A 26,273-nucleotide genomic window follows, 5' to 3' on the forward strand; every position below is an offset into this window, starting at 1 on the left:
TACAAGCCTCTGAATCTCCGCGTTGCTCCGTTGGTAAGGCGACAAGCCTAAAGTGAAAATCAACAATGTCCAAAACATGGCATTTTAAAGACAGGAACAACATCCAATCGCTACAGAACACTAAACGCGCAAGAAACACATCGTCTGCAACGAGAAACTGCCCACATGGCAAGTAAACACAGCACCAGCACACACTCCAGCACAAGGAGGCTTGGCCCACTCGGCGTCAACTGGTAAGCAAATCCACACAAAGGATAGAGGAGTCCACTTGACTCTAAAAACGAACACACTACTGTGTCGGCAGTGCCCTCTCGGCTTGCTTCAGCTGCACAACTCGTGCGTATTAGTACAGTTCCAAGTCCACTAACTTGCAAAGAGCAAAGGCCCACACCTAGGCCAAAGAGGCTCAGATAGAACAAAAACAAATAATTAGGATGAACAACTCGTTCAAGGTACTCATCTAATACCCGAAAAAACGTTCTACAGCAAAGCTAAGGAAACACAATTCTCAAAGCAAATACTCTACACGAGGGAATACCATGCCCGAAAAGATCCGCGGCTGCGGAACCAGGGAGAAAAGTAGATTCATGTAAAGGAATCTCCTGCCAGTCAAGAACAAAAGGGTGGAAAACCCCGGGGCTTGGAGACACCAACGGCCACCAATGAGCAGACTGCCAAAAGGGGATAATGAGAGTGCCCTGCACTCTACCCAGCTTCATGTGATTGATAACCCTGGGAATAAGGAACACTGGGGGGACCAACCAATTGTTTTCCCCTCCCCAGCTGACGGTAAAAGCATCAACAGTTTCGGTCCCAGGACACCACCACCGAGAACAAAACCTGGGCAACTGGAAAGAATTATGACTCGCAAAACGATCTACAGTGTGGGGTCCCCACAGAATATCCAACTGGCGAAAATGGACAGGGTTGAGCATCCAATCATCGGTGTCGACAACTTTCGACCAATAATCAGCTTTGAAATTAAAGTAGCGAGGTATCCACTCCGCAGAAAAGCGAATACCGGCTTCATGGCACAAACTGTAAATGGCAACGGCTTCATTTTGCAAATGAGGCTTACTACTGCCGACGGACAAAATACTGCAGACGCTCTGATTGTCAGATCTATGCTTGCACTCCTTACCCGCCAAAAGACCGGAAAACGACTGAAGAACAAATCTAATTGCACGAATCTCGCGGAAAGAAGAGCTGCATAGGGCCTCGGAACCCAAGCAGTTCCCTCTAGCGATGTGCGTACCGAATTGAACAATAAATCCCGCCCAACCCACATTGCTGACATCCGAATAAGACAAAAGCTCTATCTTCGGGGAGGGCCTCCAGATTGGTTTGCCGCACAAACGAAAGAAATTAACTCTCCAAAAATAAAGTTCCTCTACAGCTTCACGCGTTAAAGCCACCTTGCAGCTAAGGCAATGAACGCTATTAAGGACTACGTACAAGGCTCGGGTGCGCAAACGCACAATTGGACCTAAAGTGAGCTCCATGGAAATAAGGGTACCCGTAATACGAGACACATCCCTAGCCGTGGGTGAAACATCGTCAAGAAGCAGTGAAATCAGATTAAACAGGTCATCAATCTTGCCTGGTGGGATACTAAATTCTCCTTTGGTAAGGTCCAAAATAAAGCCTAAGAGCTCCCCTTTTTGGCGCGGTTCAAAATTGCTCTTCTCCTCATTAACTAGCAGGCCAAGGCGATAAAGATCGCCTCGCACAAGTTGCGCTTCCTGAGAACACGAATCTTTACTTGAATCGGTGCCGATACCGTCGTCCAAATAGACAGAAATCCTAATGCCTTGTGACCGCCAGTGTGAAACAACTGGTCTTAACAATTTGGTGAAAACGTAAGGAGACGTACTTAAACCAAAAGGAAGCGAACAAAACAAAAAATAGCGTGGCTTACCATCGAAAGTAAACGGAAAAGCCAAATACTTCCAATGCTCTTGAAAAATGTCAACATGATGGTAGCCATTACGAAGATCGAAAGTAAAAAACCAATCACCTGGCTGAAGAATTTCCGCCACGACTCGAAGGTCTTCGAACTTAAACTTACGCTTGGCTAGGTGCTTGTTAAGAAAGCGAAGGTCGAGAATCAATCGACGTTTGCCATTCTTTTTAGGAACTACACCTAAGGGACTGCAAACATGAACTTGGTCACGCTTGACTAAACAACAATAGCTCGATAGCTTCACAAACAAAAGCTCTATTATCAACAGCGCTTTTATGATTACTAAAGAAATACCTCAATGGAATTGAAACAAATGGTAACTTATAACCGCTTTCAATAACACCAAGAACAAAAGAAGAGGCCCCAATAGAACGCGAAACATGCAAAAACTTGCGCAAGCAGCCTCGAATCCAAAATACTGAGGAAACGCCCGTGTCAAGTTCAGCCTCGCCGCGATCCGAAAATTCGTCAAAATCAGAGTCAGCTAGTCACTTAACGGAAGAGGACACTTTACAATCCTTGATAAAATGGCCCGCTTTGCCACAACCAAAGCAGCGATAAACAGAAGCTTTTTTCTCCGGTAGAGGATTAACCAAAAGCTGACCGACATCTGGGCGGAAATCCACGATTCTATGTGATGGGCCAAAGTTAGCACCGGTGCCGCTTTTGGAAGACGTAGACTGAGACTTAAAACGAGTTCCCATTTTGCTTCTCAGACTATTTTTCCGATTTCGTTTCTCCCGAGACCTCTCTGCTTCCTTGCGCGCGACACGAAGTTTCTTTTCCTCTTCGTCATTTTTAGTGAGGGGGTCCGCCTCAAAATATTCTACCACGTCCCAGCCATCCCGGTCAGCAATAGAAATAAGCTTATTTCTGTTATCAAGGAGTGACATACCTTCGTTGGCAATCTTAGTGATGGCGTCATCCGCCCCAGCCCTCTCTAAAATCTGGTTGAACTTATCCTTGACGTCAGAGTTGAACTTGAACTGTTTCTTGTTACTCTTATATTTGAACTCGGGCTCCTCCTCCACAGACTTGCGTTTTAATGAGTCGAGCTGTTCTCTGACAACCTTGACCTCTTGCGTTTTCGTCTCCAAGGCCTTTAAGATTTCCTTCGCCCACGTTGGGGGCTCAGGGCTGCGAGAAGCCGAGCGACTTCTACGGTGCGAACGCTCGCGGACACTCCTTCGCGAAGGCGAAGCACTACGACCAGAACCGCTTGAAGCTGCAACATGTGAGCGAGAACTACGACGGCCTGAACTTCGAAGTTCTCTTGACCTGGACGGCCGGACAACAGGGACTTCAATGTCCGGGTTGACTCTCGAAGCATGAGAACGAACTGAAGCAGGGCGACCACGACGGCCCCGCGCCATATGGACGAGATAGGAAGAACGAGCTAAGAATTTAACTGTCCGCTTGTAAAAATCCACAATGAAACTTGTTTACTGTTCAGCGAATATATACTTGCTAGTTTACATATCACACTTCTTTCCCATAATCTCACGCCGGCACTTAAAACACACTGCCGACAAATGCACTCGTGCTCGGGAATTCAAGAAACCATTTATCTTTTGTTTCATTACGCTTCGCTACATTCAGGCAAAGATAAATGAACAAATCACCAGGCTTAATATTAACCATTTTCATTTACATGATCATCGGGCATAGGAATCGCATATCGACATTCCTATTCTCGCAACATGCCGGAACTTTGTCACCAAACTTGCCCACGAGTCTGAAAGAGCCCAGTGATAGAGCGTCCGAAGTAGTTATAGGAAGTTCGTAAGTTCGATTGCTGGATTGCTGGAATGAAAGAGTCAGTCCAACCTCTGTGATTTGTCAGACACAAATCACACACAAGAGCGACAGAAAGACTCGGTCGAAAACCGAGTGAAGAAAACACTGAGAAAGGTGAAATTAAGTAAAAAGTCAGAAACTGTGCGGTACGGGTGATAAGTGGTTTTGACATTTATTTACATGTGTGTCCTTCTCAGCATTTGTTGTTCTGTTAATAGAAAAAAATGAACGAAGACATATTGAAGCCTCAGGACCCAGTAAAGAACTCGGGAGAACTGTGCAAGGCGAGAACATTAAGGGTTACTGTCCTTGGTAAGACGTTAAACTTCATTCAGTGGCAAGACCACAGTCAGGGATGACTGAGGTAGTGGGGAATGTGGAGTTGCCCCTCTGACCCAGAGTGGTAGTACCCGCTTAAGGTATCAGCTATTGTTTAAATAACACTGAGACGCAAGTCTGAAAACTGTTCTCATGGCAAAGGTTACGTTACTAGATGAAATCAATGAAAGTAAAATAAATGGTAACGTAAACAACATAAATAACGAGTCACTCGATTTTAGAGGTGAAATAGGTGAGATTTTTTATTATGAAGCAAAGGCGTATGGTTGTATCGCATTTCATGAATTCTGCCTTTATCAAACCTGGAACTTATTCTTGTGCAGTTGATTGTTTCTTGGAGATTTTTACACACTTGTTTCTTCCTTTTCTGTCGAAACTAACTGTTAGAAGTGAATTTCCAGGGTTACTGTTTAGTGCTCTGTCACATTACTGTCAATGCAATGGAAATAAGGAACTTCGTGCAGAGATTCGTGACAAGTGTGGCTGTACCCCACAGAACAATGCACTTCATTTCAGCAGAGAGATTGCAATGCATTTTTCAATCAACTATTTGAGAAAAACACTTTAAGCCGATTGAATGCAATAGAATTGAGTCTTTTTGCGACTTAGACACCATTTGAATCTTATTGTAGAATATTTCTGACGTATGTAACACAGTCTGGATCACAAAAGTTTGGAATAGATAAGATTTCCTGGCCATTGTATGTTTCAAGGATGCATTTGAAACCTGGAAAGTTAAGATGTACTGACTGTGGATCATCAACAAATGATCCATTAGTGAAATCTGCAGTTAACTCAAATGATTTTCTCTTTTAAAATCTCTTTTTCAAATCATTTCCTCCTGAAATGATGGGAGGACCGATAATTTATGACAATATTGAAGTTGACGGTAGTTGGTATGGTTTAAATGCTATGGTTCGATGCTCCAATAAACATTTCACTTGTGCTTTTCACAATCAGGACAACAAGTGCCAATATTTTGATGATCTTTGTAAAACTGTATTAAGAGTTTCCTGATATAAAGTCATTGCAACGTTTTCCAAATGGATGGTTATTAACAGTATTTTAACTTACCAGTGAACATTCCTGCAATGAGGACAATTGCAAAATGTCATCAGCATTTGAAAGAGAACAGATTTCTGAAGACTGTAACAGTCATTTTAACAATGTCACACAAAATACGCCTTACCCTGTGTGTCATGACATGCAAGTAGAAAACAACATTGAACTTCAAACCATACAATATGATAATGCAGTTACACATTCTCAACTTAAAACTGTCCATGAAAACAGTGTCTTAATAGTGAATGTGATGTCAGAGATAAAAAACAAACATCAGACGCAAATGCAGATGTGAAAGTTCTTCAGATGTGAATGTTCTTCAGCATCATTTAATGTTTTTGATAAAGAACCAGATTAAGCCTGCAGTCAAGACCTTTCATTTCAAAGTAGTAAAGAGCCTCTTCATGAACAAACACTGGCACTTGAAATGATGCAAAAATTTCATAGAAGTATAAAATTATCTATCTACCAATGTTCTGTGTGTCATGAGGCATGGCCCTTGAAAACAAACCCAAGCAACCAGATTAGTATATTTGTTCCAGATGTTCAAGAGACAAAAGTATCCCCCAAAAAATTTCGATTGAAAATCCATTGACACTATCTCCTGTTCCCAGAGAATTACAAGGGTTAACTCAATTTCAAGAAGTGTTTATTGCAAGAGCATTCCCAGCTATGCATGTCTATACTAAACCAAGGGGTGGCCAGAAAGCTTGTAAAGAGCATGTCATTACTCTACCTCAGGATGTACAACAGTTTGCAGACATACTACCTAGATTCCCCAAGGACCTTCCAGTAACTGTTTTCATTATTTCTGGAAAGAAAAATGATTCTAAAGATTTTATTGTGAGAAAAAAGTTGATGTTGCTCTCTATTGGCTTACTGGTTTTCATGAAAGAGGAAAACCTAATAATTTTCTGTATCAAAATGTTAAAATAGATTCACAGTCACTTCAGACTTTACCTGAAAATGGTATGCTTACTAGTGTCAACACATTGGAATGTGTTGATGATGATGCAAGTGATGAACCAGGCATAGATACTGGACCAGACAATTCAGAGAATTACAAACCATAAATTTCAAATGAAGATGATTTAAATGAGAAACAAACTGGTGAAAGAGAAGAATGTATGTTTCACGCTGACCTTACACTACACTGTGATTCAAAGAATGAAAAAACAACTAATGTTCCAGGTGAATACGGGAAAATGGGTTGAGCAAAATACACATCGTGCGCCTCATCGAGCTTATATCAGACAAGAAGTTAAAGCGGATCCAGAGAAGAAAGTACAGGCAACTTCAGCTGAAACTGTTCGATGCCTGGGAGCAGTGCCCGACCAGCAACAAAAACGCTTCATGATTACTCAGCTGCTGCTCCCACCTGAATGGACCTGCTTGTAGCCAGTAAGAACCCATGTTACTGTATTTGCATAACTTGTTTATACGCGTGCGAAGTCATACTCAAAAGCGGCAATTTTCACGTAAACAACCGTAATTCATAATCTTATGTCATCGTAGGCTTGACTTTATGCGTATGAAGGCGACTGAACTCAAATGCGGCGGTTAACATTTGTGGTTTGAATTCACCACGCCAAGTACGAATCAAATCGACTAACTCCGACTTCGAGCATCAAGCAGGTGAATCAACAACAACGACAACAGTGAGCTTTATTTGCATGACTATAACAATACTGTATTACAAAAGCGTGGAAAGCATGATAATTGCAGTGATTTCAATATCAGGGTACGATTGCAACATTGATATCTATCATAACATTTATCCAATAGTCCAAAAAGGGTCAAATCAATTTGTCTCTCACTTCAAAGCACGATGAGATGAACACTATTCATATACTAATCATACGAATTCATTAGTTGTAATATCAAATTTTAATGCGATAATTTTTGAACATCATCAATTTTTGTTTCAATTGAATCAACTGTTTTACACAATGATTGTCATAGTATGGAGTTTAGGATGTAGGCGAACAGACATATTGGACGAAACGACCCCAACTCCGTGAAGGAGTGGATTCGTACCTGCATGCCGAGAAATCCTTCTGGTGAGCGATCGCTTTTGGTTTAGGACTCCTTTCGTGCCCATCTTACTGAGTCAGTTAAAGAGGCATTGCAGCGGCAAAATATCGATGTAGCTGTTATTCCCGGTGGCCTAGCCCCAGTTCTGCAGCCATTAGAAAAGTGCCTAAACAAGCCCTTCATCGAGAATATGAGAAGAGAGTACCTGTCGTGGATGATAACGAGCCCCTTCGAGTTTAATCCTGCTGGGAAAAGGAAAGTGGCGTCAAGAAACCTCTTTCTACGTTGGATAAAGCAGTTTTGGAGGAAGATCGCAGAGGTGAAGAAATCATTTCTGACTTGCGGCATCTCCAATGCACTTGACGGCACCGAGGATAACGCCATCTGTGAAGAAGAGCCAGATAGGTAGAAGATGAGATGGATGAAGAATTTGATACGGAAAGCGAAGATGAGCCATAAGCTGACACCCTCGATCGTGTAGTTCACAACAAAAAATAAACGGCTTCTTTAGGGGCCACCACATATTAAAAGTTAATGACCAATAACTCTTACTTTTTTTTCTTTGGGTTTTGCGGGGCTTGTATGCGAATATACGCGTATTTCAACGTATTCATCTTAGTTTGATTAACTCTCGGCTATAAGCCGAAACCCCCTCTACAAGTCAGATTTCAATTCAAATTAGGCTAAACTTATGTAAAAATTGCTCGGCTTATAGCCGATAAAATACGGTAATCGTTTCAAATTTCAAGTGGTGAGCTCACCAAGATTGACACTAATCAAATACAAATCTGGAACATTTAATGTATGTGGACGCATTACGTGGGAGGGATCAGCACGGCACCGAAAGAAGGTTCCGCCAAATTAGTGCAAGTTACGATACTGACAGACAGCACCGGCTCCGTTCCACTGTCTGTCGTCTGGGAGGACCAAATCAGTGCCACCTAGGATGGAAAATTTACAGTCTTACGCAATGTAGATTGCGATACTTTAATGGCAAGTGTCAATCGACAACCAAAACTACCACTGTGACAGAAGCCAAGACCCAAGATTTTGACACTTAAAATGACAAAAAAGTTGTAAGGAGGTTTGCTGTCCTGAAATTCTAAATATTGGCGTTAATGTTTTTTGGCCGGCAACACAAAAGATTGCAAGAAGAAAGGGAACAGCACATCAGGATCAAAGTTATTAAATGCAATTTTTGTGAAAAATTGCTTCTTTGAAATGAGCGTTAACTTGAACATTGAGAAAGATGGCAATGTTTATTCTGTAACGGTCTTCCCAAAGGTATTGACATTATTCCTCAAAGAAGACATTTTCAGGTCCAAAGAGGACACAGATTCACTTGAGGTGAAACTTTTAAACTTAAAGAAGATTGACTTTCACCTAACTCAAACCGGAAAATTGTTAAACAAATCCTCGCACATTGTGACAGTCAGCCGGGAAACAACAGAGGATTGCACTAATGCCATATCAATAAATCCAACTTCATAAGACAGAAATTTTATGACAGTAGACTAAGTAGCCTTCCCTGCTCCTTAAATACTTCAGTTTTTTTTGTGGTTGAACATAAACCAACTCATTTCTAAAATTTGAAGTGTTCCAGTTAAGTTAATATTACATTTTGTACCCTTTTCAGCTATATAATACAGACATAAATGTTTCCTTTCCCAGAATCAAAATAAATATTTATGACTCTGTTGCATTCACATAGCAACAAAAGAAAATTATGATGGCATTTTATGCACAATCAATTAATAATGTCAGTAAGAATGTTACAGTTCAGTGTTTTTTACATATTGTACGAAATTGTTTCACAACAAAGAATATTATAACAGTTTCATGTACCAAATTATAAAACTTAAAATGTCTCAGTTAATAAGATATCTCCTTTTCCCAGCCATTTAACTAAAGTTTAGTCACAAAAAATGTAATATTTGTCAGTATTTTGTTAACATTACAAATGTTTTGTATCATTTCGTTGCCATTTTCACATTGCAACGACTGATTAAATAATAATTTTTTAGAAGCAATGCTGTAATTAAAATTTTTTTCAATAGAGTAGGAGAAATTTCCTCACAAGAATATAAATAGTTTCATGTTTAAAAAATTGTTACAGTTAACTATTTTTATATTGAAAGAAATATTTTTTTCCAAGAAAATTGAGCTGTCATCAAACTGAAATTTAAAATTCAAAAGGAGAAGCTCAGTAGCTCAATTTGTATTTTAATATACTGTATATCGCTTTAAAACGGTGAGCGTGATTTACACTTCATTTTAAATTACCGTTACTATATTTAATTAATAGCAAAGAAAAAAAAGACTGTTTTATCTGTTACAGTTTTTACAACTCAACTTATGATCTTGTATTCCCATTGATATCTCTCGTGTTACAAGTGCGGTAATCGTAAAAATCATTTTTATATAGGCATGAAGACTGCTACATTCTAATCAACAATACAGCATACTGACAAATAACTATGCAGTCACATCGTATTTTTCATGCAGACACTATTAGTGTCACTATTACTAGTTTATTATTATTATCTTCCAATGCAAACTTGACGAGGTATACAGACATCCCCGGTGCAATGGGTATCGCTGATGACATTGTGGTATATGGCTCTGTGATGAGAGGCTTTTCATACTAACTGAACCTTTTGCGGGAAACGCAACAATAACTCTCAAGAAAATGAGCACAATGTCGCCATGGCATCTCGGTAACTCACCCAAGCCGAATCCAGATATTCAAATATTGAGCATGAGTGCTCAGCTGTCACATATGGCTTAGAGAAGTTTGAGAACAACCTTCTCGGTCGATACGTGATAGTTCAAACCGACCACTCCACTATGGAACGAATTTTCAAGAAAAACATAGACAAGGCTCCAAGGCGGCTGCAGGAGTTATTCCTGAGATGAATGCGATTTGATGTCCTTGTGAGGTACAAGTAAGGGAGATCCATTCTGGTTGCGGATGCCCTGTCGCGAGTGTGTCAGGAAAGCAGGATACAAGCCTGAGTACACGACAGAGGACTCAGCATCACGGCCTAACATCCACTTCTTATCCACCCCCATTGACTTAACAACAGTGAAGTCCTCTAGAGCACAGAACCACACCATGATTCTACTGAAGTATACTTCCTTCAATGGCTGGCCTCCCTACAGAAAGTAATGACCACAAGAACTATGGGAGTTTTGACACTTTTGATGCGACCTCACATTAGAGGATGACCAAGTACTAAAAGACGACAGAATTGTCGTACCAGCTTTTATGAGAAGCCAAGTTCTTTAAGCAATCCACCTGGAGCACCAGGTTAACGAGGTGTTAGGGACTATTTTACAGATCGAGATAACAAACCAAAGTTGACTGTTTGCACGAATCTTTATTCTTGAAAAGCAATCAACCACGAACCACAATCAACGATGAAAAATCACGATCAATTGTACAATCAATCAATCTATCGATCGTAAACTGAAACAACAATGCAACGAAGCTCTATCAATATAATGAAATGTCGCGGAATGCATAATCAAAGAACTGCGTGTAAAAAACTGGGCCTAAACGTCGATAAAGAGATTAAAAGTGACAAAGAGCAATGCAAATAAAAGAATACAAAGTACAAAAGTTTCGATACAAATTACAAGAATTTTAGGTGGCTGGATAACAGCCCATTGTTCTTATCTAGATGGTGGGCGTTCACTTGTATTTGGTACAATTTTGGCCTTTAATACAATACAACGGAATATCTGTTCGTATATCATCGTCCAACACTGAAAAGGTAGACTAGAAAAAACAAAGTTACAAAAGTACTCACATCGGTCCCGTTTGTGCCAAAGGTTAAGAAAACGAGAAAGAGCGAAAGTTTGCCGAGACAACTCAAAACTCAAGAAGAACTGATTAAAGGAACGCTAAACTCGTCTTTTATATGCGCGTGGTGACGCCGAAAGGTCCGATTACAAAACCAATAGAAATGCAGAAAAAACAGGTAAACATTGTAACTATGTACGTATCTAAGATCATTCTGAAATTATTGAACTAATCAATAATCAATTCAATAAAAATGAGCCTTCTGGCTAATGTCCTTAAAACCCTATTCCTGTCACCAACAAGGCACACGTAGAACTGGAATATTTAAATAATATTTCTGAGCCGTAAAGAGAAACATTGGAACATGTTGACACTCTAATTGGAGTCCTAAGAACCTATCTGAGTCATTTCTACCTTGCTGTCTCTGGGGAAACAGTGTTGCCTTTATGCACAGAGTTGACAAGAGCAGCCCAGGCGGTGTGCGCACTCCGATTGCGTTGCATTGTGGTAGCTTCATTTTCAATATGGCGGTGAAAGCAGCAGAAATCGGCAGATTTTGACTGAACATTTAGTAAAAATAAGGCCATTCCTTTTTCCTTTCACCAAAGGTAAATATAATTTGATTTATTCTGAATGTGTAAAAGTATTTTTTTGTTCGTATTTGTCGCGTATTCTATGGCTCCCAAGGACAAATGCAATAACTGTTTTTCAGTAAGTAATTTGAGACCGGTTTTCGAGAAGGTCAAAGTTGATGTACGTCATAGTTTGGAGCTTTTCAAAGATTTGGATGGCCGCTTTGATCCTTCTTCAATAGCTCTGACCAAACGCTCTCAAATGTGTTCCTCGCACTTAAAGCGAGTGTTTGAGACCGATTATGGCCAAGAAGAAGCCTACTGTTGCGTTACACAGCGTTACTATCGTATACTCAATTGTGTTGTAAATCTACTTTCCTCAGTAAAAGGAAATTTACTAATGGCGAGTGTTGTATGGTAAATCTACTATCTTGATCACTGAATTAAGGAGAGGTGAATTAGAGCAACGAAAGGAGTCACTTGACTAGTAAATAACTCTACAATGCACACGGCGACACGCCGGGTAAGCCGGTGTCCCAGCGGATTTGGGCCCCCATAGTTTTGGACCCCCCGGTCAAAATCCGTCAGCAGATATGGATCCCCCCAACAAAACTGATTGAAAACATCATCCTTGACGTTCTAGTAAAAATGGATGATACTTTACGTTCCAGTGCCTACTAAAGTATGTTTTAATTCAATACATGCGTATCGTCAATGCATACAAACTGGCATCTCGTCGGATGTTTCTTTTGACCAAGGGAAAATGGGCAAGAATTTAGTTTAATGTCGGGAGAAAGGTCGTTTCTGAACCTTTTCCGCGACAGCCGAACACCGCTGGATTCAATAAGAGAAAAATTTGTGACACTAATTTATTTTGTCGTGATTCAATGCCCGAGTGTTGGGACGACATGGTACAGTGCGAGTTGTGCGAGGAATGGTTACACATGAGCTGCGAGGGATTTAAGACTGCTCCGGAGGACGCCTTTAAATGTATGACATGAAAAGTAGTTCGTGTATTAAGGGGTCGCTGTCACTTTGTAATATAATGCGTTTGCATATCAAGGGTCGATTTCCCGTTAAATAACTCGTGAATTTGATATTATTCACATAGCCATCTGCTGTGAGTGTAACTGCTACTAAATGAATAGATTCTTGGGCAAGGCTGCAATTTTGATTCTTTGTGAATCTCTTCAGTTGCCTCCTAATAACGAATTTGTCACGGAGGAATAACACTTTTTAACTTTCGAAGAAACGGTAACAGACAGTGAATCCCCTTTACATTCCACGTTTATTCACGCTATCTCGCTGCCGCAAGAGATGTTCACTCGACCGCGACAGGATGCAAATGACTCGCTTTTCGTTTTATGACCATGATGCAACGCAATCAGAGTGCGCACACCGCCTGAGAGCAGCCAGTCACCCAGGAATTCACCATTAACAACGATTCCACAATTTTCACACTTCAATCTAAGTCCACTTCAGAGAAGAATTTTTCAGTGCACCTGGTACAACAATTTTTTTCCCTCTTCCAAACTGGAAGGGTAGAATGTCACAAGAGTTGAGAACAAACTTCCACTTCACAAAGAAAAAATGCTTAGAATTTGGGAAATTGTGTTGAGATAATTTCTGTTAATCAGGAAGGATTAAGGCATGACTGTTGGGTTATGATTAATTCCTGCCTAAGGAACAGGAAAGGCATCAGGAGGTTTGCCCTTATGAATCGTGCAGTAATTAGAAACTGGAAAAGTGCCACATTTTAAAAACTTTTTTCTTTATTTTTTAACAAACTTGTTATGATCTCAGATTTCCCCGCTGGAACTGGGTTTTCAAGTTATTGTATGACATATTTTGTAAGTTAGATCATTTAGGTCGATTAAAACAGTTGTGTGTAATCATTTCTGTCTTAAAATAGACTTTATTATTTTACCCTCAGATCTCTTCCATTGAGTTGAAGTTTCGTTGACCCCAGTTTCAAACTTTGACGGTTGGCAGGTCGTCTAGGGAGAGAGTCTAAGAATTCTTAGCAACCAAATGGCCGACTTGTTAATGTTAGCAAATGAAAGAAATAGCTTTACGCGACGATCGAAGCATTCGCACACAAGCTGATCAAGATCAGTAGACCAGAAGAAACCAAAGAATAATCTCTCCATACTACATGTAAATCAGTACATTTCCAGTACGATTCGAAACATGATCGGATAAAAGAATACCTTCAACTGTTGGATACCGTTCGATTTCACAAAATCTTTCACCTTCAACGCGAGAAATGGTAAAGATCAAAACTGCAAAGTTACCATCAACTGCAGTCATCAGACCTTCCTGCAGTTCGAATTCGCAGGACACTCCCAGTTGGTTTTGTAATCGAGCCAATAATTAACCGTTCACAGTAGCTCACAAGCGGTGGAGGTAGCAATTCGTTTCTAATTTTTAGAGGGAGAATGTCTTAGTGAATATTAATGAATATCTACATTTCTTAAAACTTCGAAGACGGTAGACCACACAAAACGAAAACGATGACGTATCACGACATGCTTTTCAAAAATGTAATCGCAAGACGCTGAATTAAAAGCCTTTTTCCAGGACAAAGAGGATGATTTTAACACCCCTAACAAAGATACTTCCGAAACACTTCAGATTCGAAAGTCTTTATGGACTTCCCTAGAGGGCCAGTTCGCATCTTTTAATCTATTCATCGAAAAATGTCGTCACAAAAAACTTAAATTCAATTGTAACATCAAATTTTTCAACCTTTCTCCTGAAGAGTGTCGGCACTAAAAATTCTAAAAGAAACGGAAACACATTGTTATCGAAAAGGTTGACAAAGGTCGCGCAGTAGTTTGTTGGCGGGCCGACCTCTACCAAAAAGCTCTCACTTTCATCAAGAGATAGTACCAGTTTCTGAATCGTTTTGGAGTAACTTAATGTATCATCAACCAAAACATTGTACATACGATTAATTATCTTCTAGCTAAACAAGAATTTATCTGCAAAAAATCTCACCATTACCACTCCTAGAACTTTATGTATTTTTTTCATCTATTATCCACAAATCTCACAACCTAGGTCAACCCATCGTCTCTGCAGTTGTTCTACCGAACTTATTTCCAGCAATTTTGACGAGATTATGGCTCCTATCTTCAAACCTTTACCATCATACATTTGAGAGGCACACACAAACAAACTAATGGCGTAGCCAAAATGATTAGGGAGATAAAAGGGTCTAGCAACTGGTTTGGATGCATCCTTGTCATTCCTTCCTACGTCGCGAAGGTGTTCTCGAAGTCGGTCATCTAGTTGTCTTCCTGTTTCACCATTTAAGCATATCTTATTATATTCAGTGCAAGTTATGAAATAGTTGACATTGGCGGAGAAGCACGTGAAGTGTTCAATAATCTTAATGGATCGCTTGGGTCCCGATATTTTCTCAACGCTATGAGGACAAGTTTTACATCGTCCGCGAGTGCATTTGATAAGTTCTGGGTTGGTCATTAGTTTGTGATAAACTTCTGACCAAAAAGTTGCCTATGTTTTGGTCAAGTTTGAAAGAAACGCGATTCAACGATTCAAATGCAACAGGAACATAGGCAACTATTTGGTTTAGAAGTTCATTACAAACTATTACTATTCGCAACAGCTTTGTTATCATTCATCGACAGCGAGCGAAAAGTCCCATATAGAGAAAAAACGATAGGTCGACCTGAGTTGCTAGGTTTGAGGATTTTAGGTAAAAAGTAAATACGCGAAGTTCGAGGAGTGGCGATAGTGAGATTTTTTGCAGTGGCCGGAAGATTGTTAATCGTATTTTGACAGTTTTGGTTGAAGATACTTTAAATTACTCCAAAACGATTCAGAGACTGGTACTATTTTTCAAACGTGGCAAAAACAGAGGTAACTTTTTGGTCAGAACTTAATTTCAAACCAATGAATAAACTGGAACTTTCAAATGTGCTCGCTCATGATGCAAAACTTGTCCTTTCCCAGGAAATATCGGGACCCAAGACATCCATTGAGATCACGAATCATTTTACGAGCACCTCCGCCAATGTCATTCACTGCATAACTTGCACTTGTTGCAAAAAGTTAAACATTGGTGAAACAGGGACACGACTAGGTGACTGATTCCGAGAACACCTTCGCGACGTAGAAAGAAATGACAAGGACGCATCCAAACCAGTCGCTAGACACTTTAATCTCCCTAATCATTCTAACCAGCGCATGGCAGTTTGCGGCCTTTCCTTACATCTAGGCAGTTTGGAGAGCCGCAAAACACTGGAACAAAAATTATCTTCTAAATCGGCGCTCTAAATCCCCAAGGTATCAACAAGCACTTTTCATTCAACTAATTTATTCTTGTTTTGTCGTCTCCATATTCCCACCAATAGCTAGCTCCATTTTCTGCATATAAACCCACATACAACCCAAAATTCCTCCAATCGCTCTGACGAAGGGCTAACGCTCGAAACATTAGCCTTTTAACTCGCTACGGTGGCCAATTTACGTTTTTAACTCAGTTGTTAACACTAAATACCAAAAATAACAATAGTTTTACAAGCATCGCAACCATCCATGCTGAGTTAACCGGGAAATTGATCAGACGTCTTTATTTTCACCTCCCTCTATGGCTGCTAGAAAAAGGTGTTTTAATACAAACATTGCCCCTTAGATGCAGGTAATAGTAGCCAGTGTAAACGAAAAAAGCACTAAAGAGTAGAGCTAGGACGAGAAATCTGCTTAAAAAAGCGTACGAAGAGGCAATCCAAGACAAAGCAGAGGGTTTTAATACGTCTGAAACTTAAGTTTGTTCTTGCAATGACAGGGTTGCACATTACCATTCAGCTCGAATGATGTAAAATTTACTCAACTTGAAATAGTCCTTGGCTTATGTAGGGTCTATTGAAAGAAAAAAAAAAAACCAGTTTCTGAAAGTTTGGAACCTCCAACCCCTTCCTCCATTAAAATTTCCGGATCCACCCCAATGTGCTCTGCTTATATTCTACGATCTTTGAGACTGCCTAAAAGGGAACCTTAGCATCTTTGTGTCTAAAGCCCAACTAAGCAAAGTGAACGGAGAGGAATTCTGTCACTGGACAAGGAGACGTATGTGGGGAGATTGAGAGCAATTTCCGCGAGGCCTAAACTTATAGGATTTTCGTTATCGACAGAAGAGGAGTTATATCCACTACTCATGAGTTCTAGAAAAATTGGCTCTCTAAATTACTCGGTTACAAATGCTTGCTAGTACCTTCAACGATACTGTTAAAGAGATAAATATAATTGAAAAGCAATTCTCATCTTACTCATGGAAGATAATTCATTTGACGGTTGATGATTAATTACTACGCACTAGGATCAAGCATTAAAGTTATGATATCTGCAACAGCCTATTGGCAAAAGGAGTTCTCTAACACAAAGTAGTTTATTTCTCCTTATCCAAGAGTGTGGGACGTACTGGGTGAATATCGACCTTAAAGTTTCTTTTGTGCAGACTGCGAGCAGTGCTCAATACAAAAGAGGTCAACGGGCGATATGTTTCCAATGGCGGAAATAACAAATTTAATAAGTGAGGAAACACACTGGGGGACTTACACTCATAATAGAAAATGAAATTAAGTTTTCTTTCATTTCTGGCATTTCTGGTTTGCGTATTGCAAACTCAACTGGTCATACTAGAGAGCAGACATCTTGAGATGGTTTCAAAACAAATTTTATTGTCATTACTGAACGGCATCAACTGAACATTTTATCCTTAACCATATTCTATCGCAATAAATACCAAGAAGAGAAATACTTTTCGTCTTCGACAACATAATTTTGATTTTCGAGGATATTAACTTTACTGATTACCTGACGAGTTCAATACAATCTCTTATGATCAATCGACCCAAAATCTTAAATAATTCAAATCAATTTGCAACGAGTCTTAACTGAATGTCGAAGGCCACATAACGAAATTCAATCTCAAAACAACATCAGTCAACTCAGTCAAATGACTGAGACATTCAATTTAGGGAGAGGTCCCAGGAGGTTCTGTAGAATGCAAACTGGATCGTTCCTTGGCTCCACATTTCCTTTCTGTGTTGAAATTAAAATAAAATGTGAACTAAAAAGTTTCTAAGGGTTAGAGAATTTAAGTTAATATTTGAGTAGAGAAGATGCAACTCAGTAAAAGGAGCCGCCAAGTGACAGTAGTGTTGACTGAAAAGTGTCAATAAAGTATCAGCTAAGTGCCAACCGAGTATCGTCAGACATGCGTGTCGATCGTGAGGCGACCGATGTCAGTCGACATGTCAACATATTAGGTCGATATGTCAGTTGAGTATTAACCAATATATTGACCAACACTTGGCGGACAAATCGACCGATAGTATCGACTAATACTCGTCCGACAGATGCCTTAGGTGAACATGACCCGACAAGACCACGTTGATTGTCACAGAAAACAAAACATTACTTTCCCTGGACACTGTCCATGCCTAGAGGGCAACTGGAGCGTGTTAAAGTTATTTAAAATAACTTTTTAACTGTCTACCAATATCAGATACTGTTGTTTTAAGGGAACCATTGAAGACCATTGAATCGAAAGAGAGAGAATGACTTCGAAGACTATCGTTTTAAAATGTTGAATTCATCAACCCAACTAATTTAGTGAACAGCACGAGGTTTCCCAAGCTTTTAAAAGTCAATTCCTGTTTTGCGCCGAAATCAGCTGGGTCCTCAAGTTGGTTACTATCAACATAACAGCGAGCCCACGTAAGAAAATTTCCTACGCGCATTACTTTTAATGAAGCCGTGGAAGAGTATACAGCACTGTAAAGCTTATAAAGTATAAATTATGAAAATAACAACCGTTCTGGAAGTTTTTATTTTGGTGGCCGCGCACAAGGTGTTTCCTATACTGAGTTATTAATCTTCGCATTACTGCGGACGTCAACACAAACTGGATAGTATCACTTAGCAGATGATAGGCTAACCATGTATGATGTATGTGAGGCTTATTTGATATTCCTATTGGTTCCTGAGAAAATCTATTTTGAAGTTGAACTATAGTAAATATTTCGGTTGTCGTCACACTTCGGGACGACACGATATAAATATTTCGAATTTCCTAAAGGCGTCACACACTTTGGTGCCTGACGAACAATCTGTCAATTTTCATGAAAATTGAACAAATGTGTCTACGTACCCTTTTAATTCGTTAAAGCATTTCTCGGCCTCCTGAGAAATTTACAGTTTTCATGCTGCACCGAGCGATGAAAGGCAACACCCTTGGCCATTTTAGCGAATTATCCATTTATAGATTTACTACTCCTCCTTCTCGTATGAGTAGTAAACCCAGAATGGATAACTCGCCAGTATAAAACGGCTTCATTTCAACATAATAAGCGGTCAAATAACAAGCAATGCACTATGAAAGTAAGGTAAGGTATTTCGATTGAGAATTTGACTGCATTTTTTTTTATTCCTGAGAGCAGTCGTAAACATTTCCATACAAACTCTTATAATTTCGCCAGGACTCTAATTTTGCAAGATTATCATTTTGAAAATATTGACCAAATTATGTTTGATGAACGAGTCCCCCGCAGGCAATCACTGATAAGTATCAGAACTAACCTTCATGGTCCCCAAAAGAGTTTCCATTGTGAGAAGAACTTCATATTTCACACCAAACTCTACCATACGGCATCTCCAAGGAGACGACTGAAAATTTAGGATTGTACAAGGCTGCGCAGTCTCGTCCAGTGCATGACGAACTTGGAACTCGAACCCAGGTCCACCAGGTAGACCAACTATGGTCATTCCAGGTTTAATGTGAGGTCTAAGGGCATTAAGATAATCTTCATGGGCAGACGCAGGAAAGACAAAGACTACGAAATCGATATCTCGCATGGCTTCACCTGGGTTCTTTGTTATTAATGCTGGTTTGGATTTGATAGACATTGGCTCATGTCCCCTGCGCTGTACCTCAACTTCAACGCTTGTGGTCTGCAATGCAGAGCTCCAGCGCTCTGCTTCATCTTGATTTAAACTCAGCACACGAACTTCAATTTCCTTCCGAGAGGACGCTATGCCAGCAAATGCGTGCGCATCAATTCCTTCGCCACAGATCAACAACTTCATGGTCTTCACACGACTGCCCTGATAATAGAATTACAAATGATGTAAACTTATTGATAATTCGTTGCTTACAAAATTCTTATTGATAAAAAAGAAACAAAAGACAGAAATATTTATCAAATTTCGAGGAAAAAAGACACCACAAAAAGTGTCGAAAAGCGCTCATTGATTTTCTACGTTCCTTTTTTTGACAGCTATTAAAATTTGAAAAAATAAAGCGTGAAAGAGTTTAAAATTACCCCAAAAGCTCAAGATTAAATTTGGATGTTTGGTTTGTAGGCACAAAAATTGCTTCAATTAATTAAAACATCAAACAACATTTTATCAATACATACGTAAAATCTTGCTCCTAAACCTGATAAAACTCCCCCAACAGTCGCACCGGTTGCGCCAATGGCAGCATTTCCTGCCAGTCCTATGCCAGCAGCCCCTGCACTCTGCAGAACCGAAAAAACACCCCCTGTAAATCCTCCGTAAATTGCTGACTGTGCAGCTGCTGCCATGGAGCCAGCAGCAACACCTCCAGCAGTAAAACCAGCAGCACTAAGGACCACCGGAGCAGCTATCACTGCTGCAACACCAGTTGCCACCGCACCACCTCCGACTGCAGCTACATAGCCCCAGTTGACATCACCTGAAAAAAATAGACCAACTACACTGCAAGACTAGATATGAAACAGTAGAGTGGAAACGCATAAGGGCACAAAGAAAAACCCTGCATATGTCAGCCAGTTGTAATGAGCAAATCAAAGGTAATTCCCTCGTTCCTGTAGAATGTGCTGCTTCCACCACTTGTACTGAAGTTTCCGTTTTTGGTTTATTTAAATAGTTGCTGTATTGGTAGGTAGCCTAAGTATCAGTGAAATAGGATTTACCAGATATGCTGCTACATTGACAATAGTTCCTCATGATTTTAATTCCTTTTACCTGAAAATGCTAATTTTCTCGTGGCTTAATCTGTTTTAAATTATTCCACTTCCTTTAGTGCCTGACAAACATTGAGTTTCACTTCTGCACCTGAGTGTTTCACATGCCTATGCATACTATGTTTTTCCTCAAATAACTACCCATACTCATTAAACGCCCCTCCCCCGAACAACCGCCACACCCAAGGCCATAAGATTAAACATTAGAGCCCCCAGCCCCCATTCCTCCCTCACTTTCTCAAATAGCAAGGATACCAGCAAATGTCGTTTCTGTTTCCACTTCATTTATACTTTTTAAGCTTCAATAAAAGCGGATCAGGAAAGGAGAATAATAGGTTCCCCATCAATAAGTTTCCCTCCTTTTAGCCCAGGCGTTTATCCGAGGAAGTAAACCAAATATGCAGTAAATTTCAATAAATTACCTTTTCTAAAAAAAAGCATTTCCATGAAAGTAGACCATTCAAATCATTTTCAAAGAAGAGAAAAGTTTTATGAAAGATGAAAATCGCTAATCTTGTGTCGCAGTTGCGCAAACATGCTAGCGGATAGGATTATACAAAGAACCTGTGCATGAAGAGTTCTCAGTTCCTGGAATCTGTAAATATTATAAATGACCCTGAAATATTTCAATACAAAAAATGTATTCAAAGCAGTTCTTGAATTGCTATTAGAAGCGAAAAACGTACGAACTTCTGTGAGGACGATACCCATGCATTTGAATTCACCACGCTCAGATCGTGGTTTACTTGAATTCAAGGCCAGAAAGTCATTTGAAGACCGTCATACTGGAAAAAATCGGAAACGTGTACATTTGACAGAAAATCTTCAGCAATATTAAACACTTCTATTCGGAAATAACATTAACCGGGTCTTGGGGTATTCAAATTGTTGCTAGGCCTGACTTGACATCTAACAATTCGGTTTTCACTTTACGGCCACGGTTCGCATCGCTCTGGTGAATCGAAGTGACTTTGACTTGACTGATGAGCGTATGCTGTCGCGTCTAAGACTTAGATATCCATCATTTCCTAATAAAGTATTCTGTAGCATGGTTCCCTTAAATTTTGATCTCAAGAAGGTCAAATTCGATCGGAAAAGAACGGAAAATCATATTTCTCCATCATCTATTGAACACCACGGGAACGAAGATCGGTCGGATGAACACCGAATGCAAACGAAAATTCTCGAAATCGGCTATCAATAAATTTGATCGTGCACTCATCAGATTGATTGATTACCAAGTGATAACCGACTTAATTACGCGCTCTGCACTAAAACAGTAGACACAAAAACACAGAAGAAATTATACGGAAACGAACACAGTAGACCAGCATCCCCAGTTTCGAGGAGTAACAGTATCCTTAGTTGCTTTAGGCTGTAGAAAGCAGATAATTTATATTGTACAGGAACAAAATCATTAACTGCTTTAACTTACCCCCATTGGTTGGAGGAGGGTTTCCTGCTGGATCCCCTTGACTGGTTGACGAGGTCGTCTGGGAAGCTCGGTCCTTGCAAAACAAGGGGGACAGTATTTTTAACTTTTTGCTAAAACCAAGCAAAGTATAAACCAAGCTGTGGACATCACCTGTTCGAGATGCAAACAATTTTCTGAGAGCAAAGCTTGAGGAAAACTGAAACCTTCAAGAAACAGGTAATGTCCATGAAGAGATAAAGAAGGATGTTTTAGTGCCAAATGGAGGCTATTATGTTTTTTATCCTTCAAAATCTTAAAAACACCTTAGTTTTTGCTTTGTGGGATGTTTACTTCTTGGTGTTCACTGGTATGACTGAAGCAAAAAAGTAAAACATTCCTTCCTTTGTAACAACTGCTTAACACTCTCTCATATTGAATTAAATTTTTAACAAATGCTAATTTTATCAAAGCAGGTGTAGGGTTGAAAACTTGGAGAATATCACTTAGGGTATATCCTCAGATATTCCCCAGTTTTAGCTGGGGCATATTTGATCATGTATAAGCAAAGCTATTCAAAGCCAGATTATAAAAGTTAGATTTCTACATGTGTTGCTGCATACTTGGACAGCATTTCTGCACACAAACACAGAATTCATGAATCAAATAAGATTTGCTAAACAAATTCCCATTTGTTTGTTTGTTTTCTTTTTTAATAATGACGATGCCATTTTAATTTAAAAACAGCATCCTCCTGATCATAATAAGAAATAGGGAGTTACGCCACATGTTCATTTGTTCTATCTCGACAAATAAATTAAGCTGTTTCCTGTTACTGGGATTTAGCACCAGTTGTGAACAAAACTGTGTTTAACTGCCCAAATCTTGTCCCAAAATAACCTTTTCTTTCAACTGTGTAAAAAATATTATTTCAAAGTTTATTCTTGAATGTGTAGTTCCAGAAAATATCCATACCCCCACCACGGAGGGAATTTCATATAGGACCCCCCACCCCTTCGGATTTTCCATTTTGGGGTAGCAGTGGTAGCCCCCCCACCCCTCTGGAATTTCCAAAGAATTTTCTACCACCCCCTATACCCCCTGGAAATATATTTTTTTCTCGTAGCAAACAACAATCAAGAGGGACGTGTGATTTTGTCGCGTGTATATTCGAGAGATGGCGTACACGCGCAAGGTAAACGTCGCTAACTAGCTTAAACTTAACGTTTACTTTATTTTTAAATACAATACTTATCCTTAAACATTTAACACAGTATTCTCAGCACACGAAAGGAGAAAAAAACTGTACAAGTCGCAACAAAACACTTTTGAACTATTAAGTTTGTACAATGTACTGAGAAAATTGCGTGCACTTGAAATGGAAACGTTCGAAATCACATTGAGCAACGTAAATTTGTACAAAATTGTGTCATAAATAAGAGAACAAAAGAGAAAACCGAGTAAGCAGTAAGTTATTTTGAACTCATCTTTCCAAATTCCAGCCTCTAATGTAAAATTTCTTCACACAAGCATTGATTCTTGTTAACAGCGGGTCGATAATTTCGTCCGATTGTGCATAAACAAACCTTGGCTAGTTACCAGTCCCACGCGCATATATACAAAGCCCTGGATCCTAATGTTTCTCAATGTTACTATCAACTGTTTTCTACTACGGTACGACTGTACTTATCATTCATTGTAACATCGCAAGCAAGTAAGCCATAAAGAAATCGTCAAGTCTCCTACACATTATGATGCAACGGAATTAAGCTCAGTGCAGATCAAAATTAATAGATGGCTGGAGTCAATAAGGGGTAGTGAATGGTAAATTTATGCGAAACTTTGCGAGACGGCGAGACCAGCGTTTTTTTTTTTTGTTTTTTTTTTGCGAGACCGAGACAGTTATTTGTAAATTTTACGAACGCGAAACGTGTTATGACCGAGGAAAATCCCTAGGTAACCACTCCTGTTGGTTGTAATCTTTGGAGACTGGTAACGAGCAATGGCGGCTCCGTTCGAAAAACAAAGTGATTCTCTTCTTTATTTGATGTTATTTATGTTCCAAAGCGCTACAAGGATAAAAGAAAACTTTCTTTTGCTGCAGAACTGTTAGAAGCATCGTAATTTAACAACTTAAACTTCAGAACGTCCCACTAAAGTAGGTAAAAGGCGCCAATTGACATACGAAGAAAGTCGATCGACTTCCTACCCTCTGGACGAAAATTTCGCCTCTTACCCCCCATCCCCTCTGGAATTTCCTGGGACTTTGACCCCCCCCCACCCCTCTGGAATTTCCAATTCCCTACGTGGTGGGGGTATGGAACTACACAATGTTATTCACTTGTATAGGCCTTTTGATATTGTTTGCATTTGTATGTCTATTTTAACTCTGCCTATCATTCTCACTGAAACAACATTAGTCTCAATACTAAGCCAAGTCCAATTATCAAGCAACAGATAAACCAGTGAATAAATTAACAAATTAACAGTCATATCATGCCTAAAACATTTCTCACTGAATATATAAATGCTTTCATCACAAACATCATGAATTAATAATTAAGTTTACTGTGAAATTACACTATATGCTAAAATATACTCAGATAAAATATATATCTTTCAATTTCATTGGTTACAGTTATCAATAAACATGATGTTTCCACAATTCATTTCATTTCTTACATCTTTCATGGAGATCTGATAGCGATGATTGAGGTACCTATCACAATGACCTTATAATTGCCTGTAATGCCTTGACAACTTTTAGGTCGTCAATCCAAATTGGCCTGATTTATCTCTAGTTTTGTTGTCTAAGTATATGTGCACACACTGTTCTAGTCCCATAGTGAAAACTGAAGAGGAAGATCAAGACAGTGTCATGATATAGTGGCAAGTCTGGTTGTCTGTCATTTTTTGTCAGTTATCATGATTGAAAATTAGGTAAGTCCCTTATAGAGCCAACTTCTAGCTGATAGCTTTACTTGTGGATTGTAACCCAAATTATAATAAGAGAATCCCTCAGAATAAAAAGATGTAACAATATGCTGCCCTTCGTCAAATGAAAACTTCCCCAATTAGGTGAACTGAAATTTGTATTAATAATTCAATTATGAAATTTCCTTTGATCTCGAAATGTTCGGTTGCTTGTGCAGAAATCGCAAGAACTGGTTCCTAGCGTAAATCTTGGTCATCTCGAGCTACAAATTTAAATTTTTTGGGCAAAAAACAGAAATACGAAGTCTGGAAAATAGAAATGACTTCTTCAAAAGCTTGTTACGTTTGAAGCGCGTTTAAAAATTTCCCAAATGCTCGTGAGATCTTCAATATCTTTCCGAAAAATAGCTTAAGGGGCTGTTCACCAGAAATTAACCGACAGTTTTCTCATCTTAAAGCTATTTGAATCACTTACACGTCCTGAGATTTGCTTCTTTCTGTCGGTTGTTCTGTTCTCTCCTTCGTCCGCCATGATTTCTCAACCAATCTCCCGCTTGACCTCCCTGAACCTGATTGACGATTATTTCACTTCCGGTAAAATACTTGGAATTTCTCCGGAAGTTGCGTCTGTCCTACCGTGCAGACACGAGAGATTTCGAATTTTGTTCAAGAGTTGCGATGCAACGAAGAAAACCAAGAAGTGAGCGCAGCGAACGAGTGAGTGAAACAAGTGAATAAAAATCTTTGAAACACTTTCCATGGTACGGTACATACTGAGATTTTTCCTTATTGACCGAGACATCCAAAGATTGAAAGCGAACGACTTAAAGTGCTTCATTACGACTTAAAATCGTTCGACCAATCAGAGACACGAACGATAGTACAGAGTAAATCTCAGTTTGAATGAAATTTAACAAGTAGAGAAGCCTTGACTGTTCTCTCTTCTGTTGTAAAGCACGTAGGAAGCGGCTAGAACACGAAAGAAGTGTGGGGAGAAACACGAAACGTAGGGAATTGGGGAATAACCAATTCTAAGTGACAAATTGTGCCTTCGTGGACATTCCAGGCAGTGTCCGTTTAGCGTGGAAAACTGCCGCTATTTTTTGGATATTTTCAAGTGAGCAGAGGCTTGAGCGAGGTGACCGCTTCTGAAGGGTAAATCACACACAGGAGGACGAGCGGGGAACAAACTTTACCTCTCCTCCTCTTCCGCGTATAACTCGGTGTGCCCGCTCTCCGTGCGCCTGCGTCTGCTTAATCGAAAAACGCCAAAGGATGAGGCTGTTCTATAGGTTAGCGTCTTTTTGTCATCTAT

At 39.6% G+C, this 26,273-nt stretch overlaps 1 protein-coding gene across 7 annotated transcripts in view; it reads right to left on the reverse strand.

Annotated features, from left to right (window-relative positions):
* LOC113672083 (tauropine dehydrogenase) overlaps positions 1-25,551 on the reverse strand; it is a 56,411-nt gene extending 30,860 nt beyond the window's left edge. Inside the window, exons 1-6 of one of the 7 annotated variants that reach the window (XR_016188759.1) lie at positions 25,434-25,536; positions 22,049-22,121; positions 20,023-20,321; positions 19,184-19,708; positions 7,957-8,136; positions 6,810-7,579 (exon numbers count right to left, since the gene is read on the reverse strand). Coding sequence is in view for 6 of the 7 variants with exons in the window: in XM_089213457.1 (XP_089069583.1) it covers positions 7,241-7,579; positions 19,184-19,708; positions 20,023-20,321; positions 22,049-22,121; positions 25,434-25,490 (1,293 nt within the window). In the remaining variant the exon portion in view is untranslated. Of the gene's footprint in view, positions 1-6,809; positions 7,580-7,956; positions 8,137-17,260; positions 17,645-19,183; positions 19,709-20,022; positions 20,322-22,048; positions 22,199-25,433 lie in introns of those variants that run through there. The other 6 variants (XM_089213458.1, XM_089213457.1, XM_089213461.1 and 3 more) reach the window with 6 other exon arrangements.
* Between the last annotated feature and the right edge of the window lie 722 nt (positions 25,552-26,273).

The sequence above is a fragment of the Pocillopora damicornis genome, chromosome 7 (assembly GCF_964200805.1).
Source record: "Pocillopora damicornis chromosome 7, jaPocDami1.2, whole genome shotgun sequence".
Taxonomy (NCBI): Eukaryota; Metazoa; Cnidaria; class Anthozoa; order Scleractinia; family Pocilloporidae; genus Pocillopora; species Pocillopora damicornis.